General features: G+C 40.8%; 2 protein-coding genes across 2 annotated transcripts; both read right to left on the reverse strand.

Annotated features, from left to right (window-relative positions):
* Positions 1–208: 208 nt before the first annotated feature.
* On the reverse strand, positions 209–9,509 carry LOC145441719 (eukaryotic translation initiation factor 2D-like). Its single transcript, XM_080319654.1, has 10 exons — positions 9,337–9,509; positions 7,831–7,991; positions 7,621–7,770; positions 7,184–7,559; positions 6,391–6,561; positions 3,540–3,717; positions 2,270–2,439; positions 1,746–1,866; positions 467–598; positions 209–390 (listed from the first exon to the last, which is right to left on the reverse strand). The coding sequence occupies exons 1-10, from the start codon at positions 9,507–9,509 to the stop codon at positions 265–267; spliced, it is 1,758 nt and encodes a 585-aa protein (XP_080175780.1). The 3' UTR covers positions 209–264.
* Positions 9,510–9,530: 21 nt separating this feature from the next.
* On the reverse strand, positions 9,531–12,850 carry LOC145441720 (jmjC domain-containing protein 8-like). Its single transcript, XM_080319655.1, has one exon. The coding sequence runs from the start codon at positions 12,021–12,023 to the stop codon at positions 11,139–11,141; it is 885 nt and encodes a 294-aa protein (XP_080175781.1). The 5' UTR covers positions 12,024–12,850; the 3' UTR covers positions 9,531–11,138.
* Between the last annotated feature and the right edge of the window lie 2,336 nt (positions 12,851–15,186).

Here is a 15,186-nt window from a genome sequence, read left to right on the forward strand (position 1 = left end):
AATGCACATCAAATTACGGCAGTCGCGTCACTACCGACACCGCTATTTACAGCACCGTGCGTGCCACTTTGCCCGCGGACTCGTCCATTCGGAACGCTTGCAGACTGCACCTTTAAACGCGAACCCTCAATATCATGTTGAGTAAATAACAAAGAAATCTGATATCCCATAAAGACCATTAGCGACACAACCAGCTCAGGTCACAAAATTTCAAGCAACTCGACCATATATTTATCAACGCGCTAGTAACGAAACGTGACGGTCCTATCGACCCTTTCTCTTTGCCTTCGGAGCGTTCTCCAGCCCTTTCAAATACTTGCGCGGTATCTTGTACTCCTGGCCGGTGAGTAAAGATTCCACCAGGCTGACCTGATTGCCCTGTATCAAAACCTGCAAAGCGAATTGAATATCAGGAAACGAGTCGGTCTCGCGACTCACCTGTGACGTCATAGTCGTCACAACTCACCTGCTGTAAGTTCTTATTCGCCGCGCCGGGCAAGTCACTTATCGAGGTGCTGGCTTGCGCTTTCTTTCGCATGGACTCGGCGAATTGCGACGGCCCGATCAGAAACGACTCTAAATTGTGCACCATGGTAACCTGAAAGCGCGAAATGTTCGTCGACTTGATGACATTTACTAGGCAACACGCGTCACAATGCAAAAATTTGAAGCGACAGAGCGTCTCGTCCCGTAGGCTCGTCCCGTTCTGGGATGCACCTAGCGGCAGACTTGGACTATAGTATAGATAACTAACCTACGGATAGATACGCAACACCGGTCGTCACGCTCTCTTGCCCGGAGGAAATTACTGCTCAGCAATCTGAACGCAGCATAATTGCTAATCCCATAGCTGACGACCTGAGCGCTCAAATTAAATAGAGTCCATCTTATTTGAAAGCTACTGTCGTGTTGATTCTGAAAATATACATTAAAAGTTCATTAAGGGAATGGAACCAGCTCGAAACAGCCTTCAAAGTCTGAAAATCGGCATTGTTGCTAACAATGGCAGCGACGCAGCACAATGACCATAACAATGGCCCTTGCAAGGTTGCGATTGTTTACAACAATGCAGATTTTGAGGTGTATTTCGAGTGAGTTCCGCTGCTCTGATCAGATTTTGATGTATATTTTCGAAATCGGTGCGACAGTAGCTTTCAAATAAGATCAACTTTATTTAATTTGAGCGCTCAGGTCATCAGCTATGGGATTAGCAATTATGTTGCTATACAAGGTAAACGTTTACATTCTATAATGATGCGTTCAGATTGCAGAGCAGTAATTTCCTGCGGGCAAGCAAGCGTGACGACGGGTGTCCCGTATCTATCCGTAGGTTACTTATCTACACTTGGACAGCTAGATAATTCTAATCGTCTCGTTCGACTAATTAGAGCGAAATGCCAGTAATCTTTTATCTAATTTATGAAATGTGTTTTGCTCTAATTTTTCATGTTCCTGAATATTGCACAGGTACAGGATAATTGTATGGTGAAACGAGCCAAACTTGCTGCACAGCCATTTGGCATTCGTATGGTTATGAGAGCGCGCTCTAATGTGATATGAACGTAACTCGATGGAATCCCCAGGTTTTCGCGAATTCAGTAATGCCAATTTTAATCTAATTTGGAGAAAGTGTGTAGCTATAATTTTAATTCTAGTCTAATGTTCAAGTCTGCCTAGCGCCAGTCAGGACCTCAGTTTCAATTTTTCTCTAGCTTGATCAAATAGCCAGAGATAGCAAGCTTCACCTTTTTATTACCAGCCCGTTGCTGTACATTAATTTGAATGCTCGGCGGACCGCCCGTACGTATGATCGGCGACATCCCTTTGAATTTCAGCTGATGGCAAACTTGCATTTTCGAAATCACTCTGAAATAGACAAACCGTACAATTTCATAATCGTCATTTGTATTAGATTTATATCTGTTCAAGATACTGCCATAATTTTGCAATACATTGGAAACAAGGAGTCCCTAAATACTTCGTGGAGTCAATCAATCGAACTCCCATACCGGCCTACAAATATATATAGTATAGTAGCAAATGGAAGAAAGTGTTGAAAAGAGGCATGCACATTGCACTCTCAAATCAGAAGTAGCCTACAGCATTATTAAAGTATTGGTGGACAATGCACACTGCACAGGCATGTTACACCACGGGTTACGTGCGAAGTCGGCGTGCCCAATCGATCAGGCACTCTCGAGACGCACGCTATAGTCTTTACCTGTCCGTGTTCCAAACGCGTATGTAAAGACACACGGAAAAGACCTACTTTTTGAAGACGTCCTCCCACGAAGCGTGTAAAATATCGTTGCCCCCTTTGTCGTACATTGCACGATGAAGGAGCGGGTCCAGAGTGACCATGTTTTGCGTTACCAACTCGTGCTTTTTTACGTAATTCGTGATCTGAGCCCGGATGTCGTTTAGCGGTATCGGGTCGCCCTGAAATAGAAATTAGGCAGACGTATTAAGCGATGCTAACCACGGTGTTCAGCCGTTCAGTTCACGCCACAAATGAAAATAGCGACTGTCCAAAGTGTCCATGAAAAATATTGGCGAGACATGTAGTACAACCAGAATAGGTATATTTATTTAACTAAAGTACGGGTCTGCAGACTGATCAGTTCAGGAGTCAAATCCCAACTTTGTGAACCAACTATGATCGCTATTAGGAATCTCAAGAGCTTCTGCGGAACGTCAGTATTGGTCACGCCAGCCACATTGTGTGTGTCGTCACATTGGAATCGCCATGAATTCCGCCGTTTATATTTATTCGAAGTTACCACGCATTTTATTTCTCGCCGACTTGATAGTTGAATTCGCGGTTGAAATCATCGGACTAAAACGTGTCGTTTTTGTGTTTCACCATTACGATACCAGCGTATGTTTGCGAATACTTTTTCAAACCAATTGCTCAAGCTTCAACTTCCACACGAAATGGTCTTGACTTGGATTCAGAGTTCAACCTCAGTACAACTTAGTCAGCTCTACACTTAGGGCGGAGATCATAAAGTTAGCTGATCCGGGAGAATGCTAATCGTGTGATTAAATACTGCTAATCGCGACGCATAAAGTTGGAAAAATTTACGCGAGATGATTAGTCGAGGTGTCCCGAGTTTTCAATCAAGTGACGCTGTCTGTTGCATCATAATGCCAAAACGCGTTATTAGCTGTCAGTTGTCAATTTGTTGAATAAAACAGCCGCTTGCTGATAACGATAATGTGATAGCTAGAATTATCATCATCGCGAAATGAAAGTCGTGTCCAATTAGTACGGCACAGCTAAGAAACGGATTATAGAATATTGATATCGCTTTGCAACGGTGGGCCCATAATTCGTTGATTGTTTAGTGAAGCCATTACCTTGGAGACAATCGACACGGTCATTATCGGGAATATTTGCGCGTAGAATGATACGCAGTTTTTATAGATAACTAGTTATCTATAGTTTGTTCCGGTTTCTTAAATCATGAGATTAAAACTAACTTTATGCGCAGCGATCAACCAGTTTCCCTAATGGATAGGGAGAGTACGTAGGCTACCTTCTTATATCCAAACTCTGAAAACAATGCTTTCGTAACTGCCGATACACAGTGCACTACTGATATCTCTGGCGGCTCATACTGCTTCTGGGTAACGATTCCATACGATGAAACCGTATTTGGAGTGGCATCTGTGGGTACTTCCTCTTCGAGCACAAAATCCTTGAAAGATTTCAGCCTGAAAGAGTCTTTGTGTTAAAATCATTGATATGAATACGTTAGGGTTGCCATACGTCCAGAATTTCCCGCACATGTCCGGAATTTCACTGTTCACACCAGACTGTTTAGAGTCAAGTGTACCTGTTTGATGCTGGTGTGATCAGACTAGATGACCTTCACGGTCTTATCCATCATTCCTATCTAATACCGAATACTGTGCATGTGCAATGTGCATGCATATTTTCTGTACCACCACCACTACCGTGTGTTATGTATTTTGGTTTGATGAAAATAAAGACTCTCTCTCTCTCTCAAACTAGCGTCCGGGAGGAATTTCAAAAATTTGCCAAATGTCCGGAATTTTGACGTAGGCTCATAATTTTTTTCGTAAATCAGCGTAAAAACAATATTGTTTGGGAATATTTATGCTGATGTATGAAACTTTTCTTCGCGCGGATTTACTATCACATTTATTGATTTTAAAATCGAGACTACCACTCTCGCAAAAACTGCCATAAAATATAAATAAAAATGACCTTCATTTACTGGAATAAGCCAAATTGTAATCGCAATTATAGGAGAACGTTATATTCCTAGAGATCGTTAAGGCCGTTTAAATGCTTTATTCATAGATAGTGGTCTCGAACGGGGGGGGGGGGGGTCGTTTGCCTTTATTCTGGGGTTTGCGAATATGTTGAACGTTATCAGCTTCCAAAATAGCCCGTGAGTAAGTCCGGGCAACGGTGCTGACTTCTTTTAGTAATCAGCTCGTACAATTTTGATCTGGGCCACGGAACATTTTCAAATTGGAGATGGAATCGCGACCATAAAAGGTTGGAAACTACTGAATGTGGGGTGTTTATAAAGTTCCATGGTGCGCACCGGCATAAGGCCGATTCACAATCTTATCGGTAGGACATGAACATGAATTAACGATGTGCAATTACGCTCCCAGTATTTTCGAACTCATCATCCTCCACCAGCTCTACCGCTAACTCTGATCATGTGGGCGGAGAGTAGTATCTATATAGTAATATATGGAACGACCAATATTATTGACAGAGTTCATTCAAATAATTCAACGACCAGATGCATATAGAAACCACATTCATATAGCAAGCACCACCCCCCCCCCCCCCTTCAGATGTTGCATCGATTACCCTGTAGTGTGGGCTCAAAATCATTTTTTCTTTGGGCGGGAGGGGGCTTAAAACATGTGCTTTCGGTCCCGGTTACACAACACACAGCCACATACTCCTGAACCGGACCGTGACCACCTCTGGTCTATGAGCAAAGCTTCGCTGGTGTGACGTCATAACTCATTTTGAAATCCACTAGTGGGCGCTAAAGACTGTCCGGAATTTGGGTTGCTGAAATATGGTAACCCTAGAATACGTAGAAAGTAGGGTTAGTTCGGATATCAATAATTTTCACTGTGCGGATAACGGATGTATCCAGAGATCTGGAATTTATCTAACCGGTTAACCGGATAATAACTGCCAAGTGAGACAATCGATTTCATGAGGTCTGCATGTAAAACAGATCGCAAAATCATTACACAGTGTTACTGTAGAGTACCATACCTACACGCGCAGTATGAGCGAATACGAGAAAAACTAGGAAAATTTAATGTTCACTGCTTCTGCAACGCCCTCTTTATAAAGCACAGATGCATCAATTGTGGCATCCTGTAGCCGGGGCCGGAATTTTGTAACAAAGAGTCCACGTTCATTGAATGCTTTTTCAGCTTCCACAGAAATGGGCTGAATAGTCAGCAGCGCTACGTAGAGAGTCCAAAGGTTGGCAGGTCGTATCCCGGAACTTCAGCGACTCTACATTCCTTTTGACCATTCTTATGTTTAGGTTTGGAGTACTAGAAGGACGACTATCTGATACTGGAATTGATGCCAATATGAAACCTCGCTCTAATTAACGTGATCATGATCAGGCACGCAGCCAGCCGAAACTGTAGGGGGGTTTGAAATAGAATGAGGGGGTTTCGATTTTTTTCGAATTAATTATCAGCGGATATCAATTACGCTTGCACGCACATTTTCGCGAACATGCGATGTCATTCAGTTTCGTGGTGTCACCGTCAGAATCACTAATCAGAATACACTTCACGGCATATGGTCTCCAAGCCATCGAGAGATAGGAGCCAATGCATGCTAGGTCCGAGACGCGATGGTTAGGCCAGCGATAATATCTTTCGTAGGCCTATTGAAGATGCGTTTGTGTAGGTCAGCGATAATATTGTGAGCACCAAGTCAATGCAGATGCGATTGTGCAGGCCAGCGATGGAATAGTGTGCACACTGCACATGCACAGGGCCTATTGCAGATGCGTTTCTTCAATCCAGCGGAACTATAGGCTTGTTGAAGCCGCGATAAATCAGGCCAGAGACGATAGCCGAGCGTGCGGCGATCAATGACCTAATTTAATGATCTTGTCAGCAGGAGATCGCTTCACGTTACATTGTGCAATGTAAACAGACGCTTCTCGCTAATCGGCTGCGCCAACACTGAATACGACTTATTGAAGCTTCCTAAAAAGTGTAAAACGCATTAGCAACAATTCTTTTTTATCCGGATAAATGGCAGAAGTATATCCGGATATCAGATAGTAAAAATACCTGTGGTTAACCGGTTAACCGTTGCCCGGATAATCCAACCTAGTAGAAAGTGAGTCTTACGTGGGGTGCATTCGACAGACTGCAATAATATAGTCATTCCCTTTCGTTACTTCTTTCGTCTGTACGAGACCTTCATTCTCCATATGCTTCAAGTACTTGCCCAACTTTTTAAAACTTGTCTTCTTTATGTCAAGGCTTCTACCTCCAGGACAGAGCGTCAAAACATGCGTCCTAAAACAAAAATGAATGACAGACATAAAAGGGTTTCAATTCCAAGACTGATAAGGTTTTCGGCCTAAGTTTGATGAAATTGATATCTCGATAGCAATGATCAGTTTTTACTCAAGTAGTTTCAGAGGCAGACATAGAATGAAAAATATTATGAGAAGAGAAAACGAAGAAAAAATCCAATTCCCAGCAATATCAGGACGTTACAAATTTATCGTGACTAAACGAAGCATAATAAACGGACACAAAATAGAGTCAGACCGATCCAACCTAAACAACTTTCAACAGTCACATGTGGCGCCCACTAGACCAATAGAAAAACATGGTCCTTTTGCGGCACAGATGAAATATAATCACACACCAAAGCACTTGGTGACAAATTCAAAAGCCACATACAAACTCTTTATATCAAAGTTAGACCCCAGTAAGCAAAGTCAACCTGCTTGGATATTCAACATGGACATTGGTGCCCCTCCTACCGATCCCTTAGGAGCATAAAGCTATGGTAGTATTCCAGCCAAATATGTGGAATTTCAAATTTACCATGTCAATTCATGTTAGACTGTTGCCAATAGCCACAGTAGCAATCGACTGCACAACCCATAACTACACTGCTTCACCTTGCCTGTAAAATGTACTCGTTAATATCGGCAGTTCTGTGTCTTTCAACTTCCTCTTCAAAGCCGTCATGAAGCATTGATGGAGGAGTTGCTCCATAGCTTCGACATCGGAAGTAGGGTCTTTTTCCTTCTCTGTGTCTTCATCTTCCGCTAAACATATTTCGGAAACATTTGGAAAATCAACGGAAACATCTCCGTCTTCCTTTTGCGCCAAATCTACACTGTCGCATATTGCTTCTTCATTTTCGATTGGCTCTGCTGAATCCGATTCAACCGGAATGTCAAATTGCACAGGTACTTTAGGCGGTTCCTGCTTATCGCCGATCATCCACAGGTGATCGCCAAACGTATGCATGACTTTAACGCCTTTGCCTTTCATTCCTACAAAAATCCACAGAGTTACCGAATTCACATCACAATCATTGCAGTATCTGCCGCACACCTGCTATTTCAATCATTTCTCTGGATGACATCAGCGTTACTCCGACGGCCAAAGCCGCCCGATTATCGGTCACGTTGATGGCGACAACTTGGTTTCTCATGACTTCAGGCATTCCGCTTGGAGGTGCTATTACTCCGGGCAACATTAAATCTATAATGAAAGATTAGTAGGCAAAAATCAAAATCAATCGTAGCCAAATAAGAAGCACACCTGCGCCGTTGTGAAGTTTCTCAAATACGTGAGTGTGGGTCATGAAGAAGGTCATCATTTTCGGGTATTTCCATGCTGTGTAGATGGTAGGATACAACACCTTTTCATGTTCAAATAACACAGGGCGTTTTTGGACACAATATACCGCAATGTTCTCGCCCCTGCAATAAGAATATCGTTAATCGCGAATGGTTGAACATCAGGTGAGAAAAAGGTGATATTCGTTTTCGCCTGCACCATCGAGGTGCTTTTGACAATGGACGTCACCATTACGCTATCTCTCTCGGTAGGGATGTATATGTTTTTAGACTGTGGAAGGTAGGTGTAGATGTTGTGTAGATGTAGATATTTTTAAACTGTAAAAGATACGTGTTTGAAAAATCTCTGGATAGTTTGTAACATAACAGTCAGTATAAAGAAGAAACCTGCTCAGGTGAGTTGACAGAAAACAATAAAATATGCACTATCAATTACATTTTGTCCGAGATTTGTTTGGACTAATAGGAAGAAATAGAGACTGATCTGACAAAACTGCCGCAGTAAGCATTGAAAGTGAATGTACTCAGCTTTAGTACTGGTATATAAGTAGAATACTTCAGTACCGAACACCGCCAGTATATTCTGATCACAGCTGGTTAAAGTAGTCAGTGTAGCTATTCGAGTAGAAACAACCAAGATTGTAATGACTCGACTCAATATTCTTTGGTGATTCGACTTGACTCGAGTCTATTTTTGTATTGATTCGTCTTGTACACGAATCATTGTGCAAGACTCGAACTAAAGTCATATGACTCGAGACTAGGACAGACATTTCGTTGTAACTTCGAAGAATAGTAAAGTCACCACATTATCGGTATTTGTCTATCAGTCATTGGAAAATGAGATTGACTACAAGTACTCTATTATGAATGCTAGCCATTCTATATCGCTTGAGCAGAGTTCAACCGGATTGAACTGACTTGGACCCGAACTCAAGTCAGAACACTATGACTAGGACTCTATCTGCTGACTTGGACTCGACTCTGTGGTGAATTGAAAATGACTCGACTTGACTCACTGTCAAAACTATAAAAGTTAGATTGACTCGTGACTCGAAAACTTGTGACATAAATTTCTACTAAATTACAAGAAGCAGCAATATCCAAGACAAGTATAAACTGCTTCAACTGAAAGTAGAATCAGAGGTCTGAAAATTACTTACTAGAGGGGGTGGATAAACTGGATATAGCATTTAATTGGAGGTGGCTACTTTCCAAATTGCAAGACGTATCTTGGATACTACCCTAAAATGACCGGTGACACTACAAATAGGTGCAGTCCTTGAAAACATATTCCGTTACTGATATACAAGGGTATTTTGCACAGTACACTACTCCAAAAACTAGAGGTACTGTACTTCATTACCGAGAACCTCTGATTTTCACCCCAAAAATCCAGCACAGCTAGAGCTGGTCAAGAACCCTAAAATATTGAGATCCAGTTAGCATGTGCATATTTTCTACTTACTTGTGGGAATATAACTTCATAACTGTCATTTCCTCTTTATTCGGAACGATCTGCAGTACCTCCTCTGATGTGAGAGCATCGCCAAATAGTCTGCCAAGATCGGACCGCAGTCTTTTACGATCTGATCCTTTAATTGCCACATTAGATTTAGTACGGAATGGTCTTGCGAACATGTCTCAACTTGAAATACTATACTAAAAACACAGAAATCCATGTCAGACATCGAGCTGCAGAATGATTTTGAAATCAAAAAGCTGCATTTTGCTTGGAGTGATTAAATGATGATGGAGCATCGGGCAATGTTAGGCAATTGACATGTATGTATACTTGATTTAAAAAAACATACATTCAAATCATGATAGACAGTTTGTTGAACTTAAATACAGTAGGCTACCAAAGAAATAGGGCCTGTCATAAATATTACACAGATTCGATATGAAGATTATGACTAGAGGATGCATAATTGCACAAGGATTTATATACGTGTTCAATTCAAGCCATTTCAAAGTATCATGACTAGGGCAAGTTTTTGTTGCAGTTAAATCCGTGGAAAGTTGCATTTAATTTTCACAAAAGTTGCAGTAAAAAGTTGCATTTACTTTATCACAAAAGTTGCACTAAAAGACCCCATTTTGGTCGGTTGACTAAAAGAAAAGGTCAACTTCCCAGTTCCACTCCCGAAATACAGTTTTCCATCCACATTCTCCATTGGTTGACTAAAAAAAAAGGTCAACTTTCCGGCTCAGCTCCCGAAATACCCGTTAGAGCGTTACTTCAGTGCTGATTTACGACATTTCAGTCAAATTTGGCAGTGTATTTCACCAAAATTCTCAAAAAACTATGACATAATCAAGCAGTCTATCTACATATACTGCCAAATATTTCCAGTAAAAAGTTGATTGCATGAGAAATCGAAAAAACTTTCATGAAAAGTCGAAAAAGTTGCAAAAAGTTGCACTATAAGATTCCTTCAAACAGCTTAAAACAGCTTTCTACATAACTTCCGAGTATTTAGGAAAAGTTGCAAAAACTTGCCCCAATTATGACTATTGTATTACACAAACCCTTTGACTACATGAAATGAAAATATGGAAAAATGCTTTGATATTCACAAGACTTGATCAATTATATTATTACACTGCCATATCATACTTGGAGTACCCAACAATAATAACGGAAAATAACGTCCTAAAACAGAATGATTACAAGCAACAAATAACAAATTTTACTGCAGAAATCAACTGCAAACAATAAACAAACCATAATGCCACAATATCAACATACAAAAAAAGCTTATCAAGTCAACTAGATTATGTGCTGATGAAGCCAATTTAATCACTTCTTGAGGCCTTGAAACGGCTGAAAGGTAAACAAATAAACTGATTTGTGTTAAAAAAAATCTATTTCACAATAAGCATTGAGATGACAATGTAAGGTCATAATTGTGCCAAAGGTTTCTGTGATAATGATTCGATCGTGATTATCAGGATGCAATTCCAAAATAAGCTTATGATAAATGACGGTAAATATATGAAACAGCAGAGAAAGTGTATTCTGTCAGTTTTGCAAATTTGAGATGTTCTATATGACTGAACCCTAAAACGTAGTGAAGTTTCCCTGCAACAGGCACAAATAACATTCATTTGAAATGACCGACTTGAAAAAGTGAGTAGCCTAGTGATGCGCTGGCAACAACATCCTATGATTTCAGAAATATAAAGCCGACTTACAACTTCGACATATAGCCTAATAAAATTTATAATGCAACTATAAACCCTCTAGCCCCCTAAATAGCTGAACTCTCATCCTAAAAATGTTGAGATGAAGACAGACGATTTCAAATTTAGCGTCGCATGCCACCACTTGTCAGGAAAATACAATATTTCTTTCGGCTTTATTGTGCACTCGAATGCTCTTTCATCAGATTTGAGTGTTGGATATCTATGCAAAACCCAGCTCAAGATATTCTCGTCTGGATCGAATACAGGTGGTTCACCGGGAGGATATAAAAACCAACGCTTTGCACCGTGCACAACTTCAGCAAATCCAGGACCATGAAAATGGAACGGCACACCAGTTCCAGGTCCAGCTATACCGAAACTGTACACTCCGGTTTTTCCAGGTATACTGAACGGTGGTTGCAGATAGGAGCTGAATAAATCGTCCCATTCCGAGTAATTGTTATTCCCAAAAAAGTAAAGAGTGTCTTTTCCAAGTTTATCAAGTGACTGCGGCTTCATATCATTGGACAGATATTGTTCCAATGTCATTTGAACTTTATGATACGAGTGCGTATTGGCTGTACTGATTGTGATCGTGTTATTTCCGTACTTTTCCATGAGAGCTTTCCTTGTGCATAGTTTTTGGAACTCTGTGTTGTCCGTCACATTTACAAATATCACTGGTTTCTCGAATGCATATTCGAAAAGAAACTGCTCGTTAGATATATATGGGACTTTGTCGATGTTGCAATTTCCTTCATCTAATCCTGATATGTTGCCGTGATCGTAGATATCCCATCCAGCAAGCAAATCCTGATATCCTTCTTGGACACCTTGCGGCTGACCACGGTTGGGTGAGTTTAGGGCAAACGCAACAACAAGGATAATGATGCTCGACATAAAGAGAAAATGAAAATATTGGTTACTCTTTGGTGAATCTTCTCTTGTAGGCTTATTGATCCCCATCACTCCCCAAGTGAAATGAAGGTTAGTTTTCCTTAATCTTGATCAATTGACAGCACAGGATCTTTCCTCCGGTAACAAAACGAACTTGACAAGTGAAAATACTACCACTGCTACTAGGTTTTCAGAAAAATTGAACTAATAGTGAGCATGAGCTGCATGAAAAGAACTCCATCGTTAGTGCTCCCAAGTGATGGCACAACAGCAAACATAATTTCCTATGCATAATTACATGATAACCACAACAACAACATTGTGATTTCTAATATACCACCTCGACTACTTTTTTGTTGTCAATTCTTACTGGTACCTTCAATACCATGTGCAACTTTCCTAATTTATGAGCAGCAATTTTCGACGGAGTTGTTATGCTATACCTATACCTACGCTACACCTACAGTTACTTGCAATTTTGTAACAACCTAACAAAACATTCTTTATTCTTTTAGTTAGTGAATCTCAAATTATAAATCTATCAGAAGTCATTAATCAAAGTACCGTATACCCGGATTGGAATCCCGGTACGTTTAGCGTAATATCTTTGGTGTGCGAAGACGGTTCTCAGCGTCACACCTGTGTGTGATAAGCAGAATCTTTGGTGTGCACGAGACACCGATTTCATATTGGCCGTATACATTCTTTGCCGTATACTACATCAACTCGGTCAGGGTGTTGGTGGGCTACCTAATGGGCTTGATGATCAGCTTCAGCACGATAATTAGTTATCGTCGAGATCAAGCCGTCTTCTCTAAAAAATCAGGCATTGGTATCTGCCATTTATGTTCAAAAGTGGTTGAACTACTCTACTGTGCCTCAAATTACCCGTGAACTCTATATATTACTATTTGCAAACATTTTGCTACACGTTTCCAACTTCGAAAATGATACGGGAAATCCCCATTTAGGATATAATAAATAGTGAGAGTTGTCACTGCTGTCATCGTGGCATGAATCTTCAATAAACGGAAATAAAAAATGATAATTCATGATAATGTTGTCATGTAATCAATCTAGCACAGTAGAACTATAACAACATGTTTTTCGTATATAATAAGACTTAATAGATCAACGTTATCGATGTCACAAATATCATCATGGCTTATCGTTACGATTAAATTGGTTTTACAGATAACGCCTGTCGGCTATAGGTACCACTGAGCTATATAAAGGTACCTTTTTCGAAGTAGGCCTCACTGAGCTATATAAACATTAGCTATATAAACATAGGCCTATATTTAGCAACACCTAGGACCGTTTCCATAGGACCAGAACCGTAACTGCCGCACCCCAAACCTCGCAATTGGGGTCCCGTGCTCGAACAGGGCCCAGAATTATTTCGTGAATTAACGTAAATTATGTAGTATTTTTTTCGAAAATTTATGCAAAGTTATTCAGATTTAATTTTACCAAATCCCTTCATTATTGGGTACACTTCCCCCAAGAAAAAATACGCATGAATAAAATACGCCACGACGCATCAAGACATAATGACGTTTCAGGCCATGTAACATGCGACTCCGAAAAGGGTGTCAGAACGATCGGCAGCGAGAAAACCTTGGCCGAAAAGGATTACCGTTATGCTGACCGAAAACTTCGATATATATAATACATATATGTTCAATTGTTCAGTAGTCCAGGAGCATGTAAATGGCTGGCGCCAGATATTCCTGTCCTGGCAATCTACAAGGCAAATGCCACGCCGTAGAGAAAAATTATTTGCCAGTGAAGAAATACCAATTTGAAATCGTATGCGTCTTTTAGTTTAGGCAGTGGCTACTCGTCCGGACCCGGACGAATAATTTTCTCAGGCTATTCGTCCGGCACCGTGTGACGTAGGCCCGTTACTATGGAGACTGTATGCGTTTTTGAGAGGCTTCGGTTTTGTACATTATTTATTCGCCCTTCTGGTTACTGTTACTGATTTGTACGATTTAGTACGATTGGGCGATTTTTATATCTTTTGACATAGCAGACAGGAGGTCACGAAATAACATCATGTAACTATATAGAGCAGAGGTCTCAAACACGCGGCCCGCGGGCCGCATGCGGCCCTCGAGAGCATTTTGTGCGGCCCGCGAAGGCATTTTTCAATTTCAAGTATTCGACAATATATTCTAGTGTCATATACCCTTTTTTGATCTGGGAACTTTAAGTTCACTCCAAAACTACTGCAAAAACCTGAAATCTAATCAAACTTCACTATCACATCACGTCCTAAAATCTACCATTCAGTGGAAGATCGCTATTACGTCACATTTAGGGTTCATGATGACAAAACATGACCCATTGATGATTCGTGACTGAAAATCGTGATTTTGTTTAGTGCGACCTTTCGTCAAATTACTCGGTTTTGGATTGACTGGGTGATAAACTAATAATGACTCGAGTTGAGCAGGGTCGAACGTTAAAATCCGAGAAGGACTAGCCTCTTGGAATAGTGACTTGGCAAGCCTATGCACGCAAAAGTCTATGATACTGTCGTGGGGAATAAATAGTAATATAGCAAAAGCCCGTAGCTTGCGTTGCGTAGGGTATATAGAATATAGAAATCTAATCAGGTCTGTATGGAAACCATTGGCGTTCTGTGACCCCCGTGACGTAGATTTGGTTACATCCTGGATGTTGTTTGTTCTCTCTCTGTTCAGTGTTCATGTTATTATCGGTGGCGAGTAAGGTAGTGGTACGCTCCACAGTTGTAACACCAATGGATTCTTCGGCGATTAGTCATTTATATTCCAGGGGTTCTTAACCAGGGGTCCGTAGACCCTTTGTGGTACAAAGCACCACATCAGGGGGTACCAGATGCATTGTGGAAATTGGCCTATATGCTGTGGAATATTTTCTGGGCTAATTTATTCAACTGGAAAATATTCTTCGCGCTACGCGCGATTTTATGTGAATGGGCTTTCTGATTTTTATGTAGGTCCCATCAGAAATTGTGTTGAAAATTGACAGGGGTCACTGGAAATCTAATTGAAAGTACAGGGGGTACGATCGCTAAAACGGGTAAAAAACAATGTTATTACAATGGAACAATAATGATTATATTTAAGTTGTTATTGATCTGTTCCAATATTATTCGAAGAAAACCTAACGCTGGTTTAATTTGACTTTGGCAATGACAGTAACAATAGCCTATATACTTATCATGAGTAGGGGAGATGTG

Source organism: Botryllus schlosseri, chromosome 6, assembly GCF_051294905.1.
Source record: "Botryllus schlosseri isolate E-star chromosome 6, Bs_hap1, whole genome shotgun sequence".
NCBI lineage: Eukaryota > Metazoa > Chordata > Ascidiacea > Stolidobranchia > Styelidae > Botryllus > Botryllus schlosseri.

Excerpts from the sequence above, each read along its gene's own strand:
- LOC145441719 (XM_080319654.1), bottom strand. The coding sequence starts at position 9,509 with ATGTTCGCAAGACCATTCCGTACTAAATCTAATGTGGCAATTAAAGGA. Across the intron at positions 7,992-9,336 it reads ATGAAGTTATATTCCCACAA|GGGCGAGAACATTGCGGTAT; the intron begins GTAAGTAGAAAA and ends TTCTTATTGCAG. Across the intron at positions 7,771-7,830 it reads GAAACTTCACAACGGCGCAG|ATTTAATGTTGCCCGGAGTA; the intron begins GTGTGCTTCTTA and ends CTTTCATTATAG.
- LOC145441720 (XM_080319655.1), bottom strand. The coding sequence starts at position 12,023 with ATGGGGATCAATAAGCCTACAAGAGAAGATTCACCAAAGAGTAACCAA.